At 48.2% G+C, this 10796-nt stretch overlaps 1 protein-coding gene across 2 annotated transcripts in view; it reads right to left on the reverse strand.

Annotated features, from left to right (window-relative positions):
- KYAT1 (kynurenine aminotransferase 1) overlaps positions 1–10796 on the reverse strand; it is a 41571-nt gene that overhangs the window by 29382 nt on the left and 1393 nt on the right. The window contains exons 2-4 of one of the 2 annotated variants that reach the window (XM_083158724.1): positions 5254–5312; positions 1491–1641; positions 569–718 (exon numbers count right to left, since the gene is read on the reverse strand). In XM_083158724.1, the coding sequence (XP_083014850.1) occupies positions 569–718; positions 1491–1641; positions 5254–5306 (354 nt within the window). In that variant the 5' untranslated portion in view covers positions 5307–5312. Of the gene's footprint in view, positions 1–568; positions 719–1490; positions 1642–5253; positions 5544–10796 lie in introns of those variants that run through there. The other variant, XM_083158723.1, reaches the window with a different exon arrangement.

The raw sequence follows: 10796 nt of genomic DNA on the forward strand, positions 1-10796 counted from the left end.
AAGCCTCATAGACAGTGGGGCCAATTCAGACTGGAACGAAGCGGGCCGATTGTGGCCCCTTCCCGATGTTTGGAGTTTGCGTATTAGTGTTTATGCGCACGTGCAGACCCGGGAGCGAGCGGCTTTGGCGAGTTTCACATGACGTCAGCGTCCGCCCCGTATTCATCCATCAACGGTGGCAATAAAAAACAGTTAAGATTGACTTTTGTTACTGAAGGTGAGAGAAATCTTTCGATGGCCAGCGACCATTGAATAATTTCTCTCCCCTTCGGCTGCATGAGAGGGGATGCTTTCGAGTACGGTCCAGCAGCGCGGCGCTATTACCTGTTCACACAGCACAGCAACCCGGGTCCGACTCGGGATTAAGCCCTCTTTTAACCTGGGACAGAATGCCGGGTTGCTGGACCTTTCACACCGCACGTCGAACCAGCAACAACCCGGGTCGGATCTGGGTTATTTGTGCAATGTGAAAGGGGTAGAAGAGGGGCAACAGATATTCATATACTATGATTAGATGAAAACCTTTATTCAGAAAAATAAAGTAGAATGTGACCATGTTTCCCCATACCTCATCCCCATCATCCACCAGAGCCTGAAAGGCACTATGAAGGGCCCCATATGCCCCCACTGACACCAGCACATTACAGAGAGGGTCCAGCTCTCGTTCCAGTAGTTGGCCAAACAGTTTGGCGAGGATCTTTACGAGTGGAGGGTGACCCTGCAAGAGAACAGAATAACCTGAGGGGGAGGGAGTGAATGTAATCAGTATAAGACTATTCATTATTAATGGCTGGAGGTCATTTCAATGTGCTCCTCAGAAAGTTCATTTGCCACTGAAAGCTCCGTTTCATTATTCCAGGGGTTCAGGAGATGTTGGGCTGCACTGTGACAGGAGCCAGTTGCTGCACACAATTCTACAATGCAGCAACTGGCTCTGGTCACTGAAGGGGAGTTGGAACTTTGGGGACTTTGTGACGCCATCAGCTAATTCCCCACAAGAAAGCCCACATCATACTTTAATATCCCACAGGAAAGTAGTCACAAAGGGGTACATTTACTAAAACTGGAGTTCTATTGGAGATGGGATGGGATATAGCATACGATAAGATTATATTATCTTATAGATGGTGCTAAATAAATAAGTAGTAGAATCGATTGGTTGCTATGGGTAACATCCCATCTTCAACTCCCATTGTAGTAAATATACCCTAATAAATGAATATAAATAATGCACAAGGCATCACAGCAGGAACTAGAAGAGCTGGATAAGACTTGTACAATTATTAACCCCAACAGGTCATGTTTTCTTGATTTTGTTTTTAATTATGCACTGAAGGTTATTCTATTGTGCTGGGTCAGTTATTACCCCACAGAAAGGAATCCTGAAAACATGACCTGTTGTAGGTACTTGAAGACATCTGCTGTAACAGACTGACCGGTACTTAGGATGACTACAATGCATGAATATCGGAGCACGGTAATGATCTTACGAAGACTCTTGTGTACTGGTTGAGCAGGGTGGGCTCCTCTGTGATGGCTTTGGAAAATGCTTCTCTCACAAAGCTTGGCGGTGAAAAGTCAGGAAACCCCTGTCCCAGGTTCACGGTTTTATACTGAGCAGCGAGACTGACAAGTTCCACCCTGGGGAGACACAAATACAGAATAAGGCACATTCTGCGCACACAGTGGAGCAGGGTCCATACAATTAGCTTCAGCCATAATTATAGCAATGGATGCAACTAGACTGGACACACAATGCTTTGGCCCTTATTCTGGTTCACTCACAAAGACAAATTCCTTCTCAAATGGACAGAACCATGTGCACTGCAGGTGGGGCAGATGTAACTTGTGCAGAGAGTGTTAGATTTGGGTGATTTATTTTGTTTCTGAGCAGAGTAAATACTGGCTGCTTTATTTTTACACTTTAATATAGATCTCACTTTGAAGAAAAACCCCACCCAAATCTAACTCTCACTGCCCATGTTACATCTGCCCCACCTGCAGTGCACATGGTTCTGTCCATTTGAGAAGGCATTTGCAAGCGAACCAGTATAAGGGCCTTTGTGCAGCTCAAAACACACCTGCAGGCACAACTTCAGCACCCCTGTGATCCGTGGCCCCTGCAAGAACCAGAGCCAGGGTAATCAATACTTACTCCCCCTTCTCTCTCACCACCCCTGCACAAGGTCAATAAGCGGTCAGTGGAGAATTGTCTGAAGGACTGGGCCCTGCACAAAGTACTCATGATAAAGTATATAATACTATGCTTTTGATATGTGATTTGCAGTACTATACTTTTCGATTATGGAATCGAACGTGCTAATCAAAAGGAAAAACATTCTACCATGGCGTTGGTATTGAAATACCAGAATTTTGACAGATCCTGGTCAGTATTTTAACCCATCCTTCCCTAACCCAAAATCACCACTCCGGCAGCCTAACCTCAATCCACCCCTCTCCCACAGCCTAACCTACCCCTCTCCCACAGCCTAACCCCAATCCACCCCTCCTGCAGCCTAACCCCAATCCACCCCTCTTCCACACCCGAACCTACCCCTCCTGCAGCCTAACGTCAACTCCCCCCTCCTGCAGCCTAACGCCAACTCCCTCCTCCTGCAGCCTAACTCCAACTCCCCCCTCCTGCAGCCTAACGCCAACTACCACCTCCACCTATGCAGCCTAGCCCTAATCCACTCCTCCCCAGTCTATCCCTACCACCTGCAGTTTAACCTTTTCCTACAGCAGCCTAACCCGCAACAACCCCATCCCCACCTCCCACAGCCTAACCAGCCCTCTCGCAGCCTAACCCTAATCTATACCTGCTGCAGTCTTATAGGACCTACACATGGGGCAATTTCAGGGCATTTTCTAAACGATCTGACTAGATTGCTTAGACAATGCCCCTACATCGCTCCGTGTGTAGGGGCCATAGTGATGCGCATCAGGGCCTGTGCTCGCCGGTGACAAATTGCTCAGCGCACAGCACTGATACAGCGTTGTGCAGTGCTGTGTACGAAGCGATCTACATTGCTCAGATCGCTCTGCAGTTGCCCCATGTGTAGGCCCCATTACCCTCCCCCTAGTGCCTAATCCTAACCCACGACTCCCACAACCTAAAGCTGGCCATACACTAATGTGACGTATTGCAGCAGTGTATGGACTTGTGATCCCTCGCGAGCCGCCCATGACCTTCCCAGGTGGCAGGATTGCATGCGATACATCACATGCAGGCCTTTCACATGTGATGTATCGCATGCTACTCCTGTTCCCTGTCACCGGGAGGGAGGGTCAAAGTCCGATGCCTGCACATGGGACCACACATTGGACCCGATTGCATGTCATACACGTTCAATTTGGCCCGATTTCTCGCCGGATCCGCAAGAAACTGGTGAAATCTGCCCAATCGCTGTAGTGTATGGGGGCCTTTACATACGCTGACCTCATCCCCACTTGCACCGTAACCCACACCTCTGCCCCACACACAAACCCTCCTCTACATCCCGTAGCCTAATCCTAACCCACCCCTCCGTCCCACAGACTAACCCTAACCCACCCCTCCGTCCCACAGACTAACCCTAACCCACCCCTCCGTCCCACAGACTAACCCTAACCCACCCCTCCGTCCTAAAGACTAACCCTAACCCACCCCTCCGTCCCACAGACTTACCCTAACCCACCCCTCCGTCCCACAGACTAACCCTAACCCACCCCTCCGTCCCATAGACTAACCCTAACCCACCCCTCCGTCCCACAGACTAACCCTAACCTATCCCTCTATCCCGCAGACTAACCCTAACCCATCCCTCCGGTGCCTAACCCTAACCCACCCCTCCATCCTGCAGACTAACACTAACCCACCTGTCCGTCCCGCAGACTAACCCTAACCCACCCCTCCATCCCACAGACTAATCCTAACCCACCCCTCTATCCCACAGACTAACCCTAACCCACCCCTCCATCCCAGACTAATCCTAACCCACCCCTCCATCCCACAGACTAATCATAACCCACCCCTCCATCCCACAGACTAACCCTAACCTACCGTTCTATCCTGCAGACTAACCCTAACCCATCCCTCCGGTGCCTAACCCTAAACCACCCCTCCATCCTGCAGACTAACACTAACCCACCCCTCCGTCCCGCAGACTAACCCTAACCCACCCCTCCATCCCACAGACTAAACCTAACCTATCGTTCTATCCCGCAGACTAACCCTAACCCATCCCTTCGGTGCCTAACCCTAACCCACCCCTCCATCCTGCAGACTAACACTAACCCACCCCTCCATCCCGCAGACTAACCCTAACCCACCCCTCCATCCCACAGACTAACCCTAATCCACCCCTCTGTCCTGTAGACTAACCCTAACCCACCCCTCCGTCCCACAGACTAACCCTAACCTACCCCACTGTCCTGTAGCCTAATCCTAATCCACACCTCCATCCCGCAGTTTAACCCTAACCCATTCCTCCGTCCCGCAGACTAACCCTAACCCACCCCTCCGTCCCGCAGACTAACCCAACCCTCCTTCCCGCAGACTAAATAACCCTAACCCCCCTACCTCAGTCCTGCAGTGTCCCTATTCTTCAAATGAAAAAAGTTGGGAGGTATGCACTAACCTGAATACTCCCCTTCCACCGTCAGTCACGGACCGCAGCTGCCGGGATCCGGACTACATCCCTTACCATAAATGATTATTTTTATGCAGTTAGTGCTAATCCCCCACCCCCATTTTAAGGGGTGATTAAAATGGGAACTATCGGTCTGCTCCTATAAATAATGAGCATATCATGCTGGAGGTAATGAAACAGCTATTTCTACCTCATAAGGAAAATAAACTTAGTGTAGTAATTAACTTGGTAAGTATTTGTATAACATTGTATATCTGTTACACTAACAGCAAAGAGAACATAAAAATACAGAGCCATCCATGATTTATCTATGAGCGATATTCTTGTAATTACTCATCACGAATAATAAATGGTGCTCCGGCCAATCATTTGTAAGGAGCGATAACACCCCTCAGGACTGTGGGTAGATGTATGAAGCAGTTATAAGGTAGAAGAAGTGAGCCAGGGGAGAAGTGGCCCATGGCAACCAATCAGCCCTGAAGTAACATCTGTAATTTGCATAATATAAAATTATACAGAGCAGCTGATTGGTTAACCTGAGTGTTCCAGAGACTTTGACCCTGTGCCCATGAACACTCAGGGTCAGGTCCTGACGCTACCCAGGTAAGAAGACAACACTCACCAGATATTGTCCTCCACCCCCTTCAGCCTCCGGGCCTGGACCTGTTTCTCCATTCTGTCCTGTATGTGAGTGGTAAAAACATAGAGGGGTGAGAGACAGCTCCGTATACCCCTCCTCTGAGGCTGCAAACCCCGGTCCCTCCGCCCCTTCCATATGGGACCAGCCTGACAAAGCAAAGATTGGACTTTGTTCCTAAAAAGAGCTAAAGAATGTGTGTGCATCCTGGCAGCAGGGGCATGTATTAGACGCATGAATGGGTGCCATCCAAAACGGACTCAAGAGCCTGGATTTCACATTAATGGATCAAAATGTGACCGTTAGCTCTGGCCTAGGGGCCAAAGATTACTGGATGAAGGTTAATAAATAACAAAACAGGGAGCGATGGATTACACCCAAAATAACACTATGCATCAGCAACATATGAATCCCGTGGCTGCCAGTGGTTCCGAGTTCTCAGGGACTGTCCCCCCCCCCCCCGAGTTCTCAGGGACTGTCCCCCCCCCCCCCCCCCCGGAATCATCCATGAATATGGGTATAGGTCATAGGCTTGACATCCATTGGGTCAACCAATGAAGATCGACATGGGTTAGGTCAACAGAATGGGATCATTCGTCAGACTGCATTTAGGTCTACAAGCATTAGGTTGACTTGCATTTAGGTCGACCTGGCTGAAGGTCGACATAGGTTAGGTCGACAGGGTCATTAGGTCGACAGGTGTAAGGTCGACAGGGTCATTAGGTCGACAGTGAAAAAGTCAACATGTTTTTTTTTTTTTTAAATAATATTTTTTTTTTTTTAATTTAAGCGTCGACACAGTCAACATAGCACTGTTGACCTAATGCTTGTATCAACCTTCCACTCATGTCGACCTATTTCAAGTGTCAACCTTCAATGGTCGACCCAAATTTTGCTGTAAGTTGACAGTGGCACAGTATCAGTGTACCGATACGCTCGCCATGCTTTGGGCACTGTTCTATTCTTCCTCCACGCCCTAGTGCAGTGACGGCTAACCTTGACACTCCAGCTGTTGTTGAACTACACATCCCAGCATGCCCTGCATCAGTTTTAGCATGGCCAAATATAGTAAATAGTAAAACTGGTGCAGGGCATGCTGGGATGTGTAGTTCAACAACAGCTGGAGCGTCAAGGTTAGCCATCATTGCCCTAGTGGACGGTAGGGTATGAAATACCGCCTGTCGGCACAAGTTGGCTTAAAAAAACGTGAAAACTCATGCTGACCTTAAGACTGTTGACCTTGTGTCGACCTTCTGACCCGATCGACCTATTCATGTGTCTTCCTAAGCCCTGTCGACCTTTAATGGTCGACCTAGCGACATCCCCATTCTAGCACCCTGCCTCTTTCCAAACAAGGGCAGTTCCTCCTCCCTGCCTGTGGTGTCGCTCTCTGCTGTGGGGCTTCTAGTGCAGGTCTGGTCTGCATATCATTGCCGAAATAAAAGGAAGTGTACTGCTTCGCTAGCCATGCTTCACACTATTGTATTCCCCCTCCATGTCCACTGAGATGGTAACGTATGAATGAGTCCTTTAAAAAAGTGAAAAACACATGTTGACCTTGTTCACGTCAACCTTTTGCATATGTCGGCATAATACATGTCGACATTTTGGTGTGTCCACCTTTGGTCCTGTCGACCATATGACCGCATCCCGGACTTCCAATGGGAAGTCACTGCCAGTCACAGTGAAGTCAGTGCAGTCATGGGCTGAAACAGGCTCACTGACACTGAGATGAGTGGCTGATTTTACCAGTGTGGTTGCTGTCCTGCAGCCCATAGGAAAAATCCGCCACTGGATACTGATTCTGATTGGGTTACAATATAAGTGACTCATTGTAGGGAAATTTCAGCAGGAAAGTACAAGTAGCCAAATCAGAAAACCTGAAACAAGGAAAGATGAACAAAGGGAACGACTGCTACCTGCTTCAGACCGAAACTGACACCCATATTGTGGTAAACAAATTCTACACCCAGATGCAAGGAAAGCAAAAAAAATAAATAATAATAAATAAAATAAAAAAATCACCCTCTGAAATTCAGATAAACAAGAAGAACAGTGTTGGGGATTACTTCTGAATAATATAGAATACTGTAGATGTAAAAACTGTCTATTACTTACCGCAGATATCCCAAACCAAATAAATCCAGAAATGCTGCAGTATAACCACCGAATATACCCATTTTTTTCAACTCTGAATATCCCATCTCTGTGTTCCCGTAGTGTTCATTGTGGCACCCGCCATCTTTGACAACCCATGCACTTCCTGTTCCCTGCCTGGGGTGTCACCGTCTGCTGTAGTTCTTCTAGCACAGTGTGGTCTGTATATCAGCACTGATATGCAAACCAGACCTGTGCTAGAAACCCCACAGCAGACAGCGACACCTCAGGCAGGGAACAGGAACTGCATGGGTTTTCAAAGATAGCGGGTGCTACAATAAGCACTAGTAATATGAATGCCTCCGTCTGATTGACAGCCAGAGGCATGCGTGGCTGGGGGGATGGCATATCTTGGGGGTTATTCAGACCTGATTGGTTCTCTGCTAAATTGCTATCAGATAACAGCAGCCCCGCCAGAGTGAAATCCCACCCTGTGCAAAAAATGTTGTTGCAGCTCTGCGATTAGCTGCAAATCCATTCCCAACCGCTCACCATAAAACAGCCTGAAAATGACAGGTTAACACCCACAAACATCGACATCCTGTCAATCAACCTGCAAACGGCTCGCGTTTTTAAAAAAAAGATGCTGAATTTTATCACAGGATGGCCTTGCGCACGTGTGCTACGAGATCCATACGAATGCCCAGTTGATTGATAATCCACCAGGCTGCAAATTCGCAGCCCAGCAATCAGGTTTGAATACCCCCCTCCCGCCCCATATGCAATCCATGCTGAATCAGGCTCAAGTTGCATCACACATACAGAAAACCCAGGATTTCCATTTATATGTGAAAGGGGTATATAGAGTAAAGCTGTGTACACACGGGGGCAATAGGGGCTGAAATCGCTGGAAATATGGTCGCTGGCGACCATATTGCCAGTGATGGGAGTGTGCCCCACGATAAATCGTTTTCAGCCCCATTCTTATCGCTGGAGCTTGCTCCTGCGACCAGCTGATTACCTCTGCGGCACCGCCATCTCTGGTCGCTGATGAAAAGGAGAAACTGAGCAATATATCTCCCCCGTGTGTACGGGGCTTTTGGATGCAGCACAGCACAGGAAGCCTCATCAACCTCGACCAGCAAGATATTGGCAATCTAAGCCAGGAGATAAAGACAACACCCTACTAACAGCAGCAGCCTAGTGTGTGAGTGACACAAAGAACCTTGTAAATCTGTATAGAAAACATGTCAGCATTAATTAGCTCCAATCAGCCTATAAGGCCCTTTAGAAAAAAGGTGACACCCCAGTGCGGGAAGAACATGATGTTCATGCACCACTGGCGTCAGCCAAACGGGGTGTCTCATGCTGGTAGGAGCGGGACCTTATTGGTAGAGGGAGTGCCTTCACCACAGGAGCAAAATGCTGCACGTAATGTTACATTGCAGGTCATTGAGCAGGAGCCGACATTTTGGGGGTCACCCCTTTTAAAATGTATTTATATTTTGTGAAATAGCAGTATTGGCTAAAATGTCGACCAGGGTTTATCTTTCCACACTAGTAAAGGGCCCGTGTTGAAAGGCAAATTATCAGGTCAAATTGCTTGCCCCATTTGCTTGGCAGTGAGAAAGGGGGAGGGGGGGGCAGACTGCTCCCGGTAAAAAAAAACAGCATTTAAATGCTGGATTATTCATACCAGTAGTCTGAACGTAGCATAATTCACACATTTCCAAATCACTGGAAAGGGCATTGGGAATGGGATAATTGAAAGACATACATTGGGCAACCAATCAGAATCTATTTATTTCTTTAGCACCCTCTAGAACAGGCATTCCCAACCACGGTCCTCAAGGCACACCAGCAGTGCAGGTTTTAGTGATATTCAGGCTTCAGCACAGATGGTTTAATCAGAAGCCCTCAGGTACTAATTAATGCTGCTTTCAGACCGCAAAACTGGCTTTGACCCTGTATTTGGAAACGTTTCCAAAAACGGGTCTGCCAGGTAAAACCCCTTTCACACCGCATCTCTTAAACGGTATATTACCTTTAAGTGCGGTTTTTTTGACACTGGCAGACCCGTTTTTGGAAACTTTCCAAAAACAGGGTCAAAGCCAGTCATCAGCGCGCGCCGCCCCCGCCCCCCCTCCCCCGGTGGTTAACACCCCCAAATCCCCCCCACCCCAGGGCTAACAAACCCCCCCCCCCCTGTGCAGCCGGTACCTCCGTTGCGTGATCCGGCACTGCAGTTGGTCGGGGAAGCACTTATGAAAAAAAGCGTCTTTCAGAAAATGGCTGCCCCATAGGAAAATCTGTTTTAAAAAACTGTCTTTCGTATGGGGCAGCCATTTTCCGAAAGTCACTTTTCTTATAAGAAAAGTGACTTTCGGAAAATGGCTGCCCCCATACGAAAGACAGTTTTTTAAAACCGGTTTTCCTATGGGGCAGCCATTTTCTGAAAGACGCTTTTTTTCATAAGTGCTTCCCCGACCATACTTCACTGCTGGGATCCACAACGAAGGTACCGGCTGCACGGCGGGTGTCGACACACGCGCCGCATGGGGGGGGGGGGGGTGTCGACACATGCGCGCGGGGGGGGGGGGGGCTCCAGTGCTGCGAATATTTTATGAGTGCTCATTAAATATTCGCTGCTCTGAATTTAGGACCCAGCTCATTGGCTGGGTCCTAAATACCGTTTCAGACCCGTTTTTGATCCCAAAATACCGGGTCTGAAACGGGTAGGACCCTGCATTTTAACCGGTTTGAAAAAACTGTATTTTCAAACCGGTTAATTGGATCTGCACCTTTCAGACCGCACAGATTACCGTTTTAAAACGGTAAAAAAACGGCAATATACCGTTTACAAAGTGCAGTCTGAAAGGGGCATTAGAGGGGCACCTGTGCTTAAGCCTGGATATCACTAAAACCTGCACTGTTGGTGTGCCTTGAGGACCGTGGTTGGGAATGCCTGCTCTAGAAGACAGTAGACAGGATCTGATTGGTTGCCCATAGCAACATCACATGTAAAGTAGACTACACATCTTAGTAAATTTCCCCCAATAGGTCTCCAAGCATTAGGTCAACCACAGAAGGCCGTCATGCATGAAGGTCGACATGAGTTAGGTCGACAGGTCATCAGGGTGACACAATCATTAGGTCGACAGTCAAAAAGGTGGGGTATGTGTGCTGCACATACTCTTTGTACTGGCTTTTCATCGCATCGCATTGCATGCACAACGTATGCACAAGGGATGCGATGCGTGCTATTTAAGCACAAAACAGACGCCCGCATCGGAGCATCTATGGGCACCTTTAAGCGTACATTACCGTTTTCAATTGTAGTCCATGTGAATCGTAAAGTATGAACAATACTTTTATTGTGAAAAACTCACAGACCTTTCATGCGTCGACCATTGCAACGTTGACCTAGTGCT

This window comes from Crinia signifera, chromosome 9, assembly GCF_055691185.1.
Source record: "Crinia signifera chromosome 9, ASM5569118v1, whole genome shotgun sequence".
In the NCBI taxonomy this organism is placed as follows: Eukaryota; Metazoa; Chordata; class Amphibia; order Anura; family Myobatrachidae; genus Crinia; species Crinia signifera.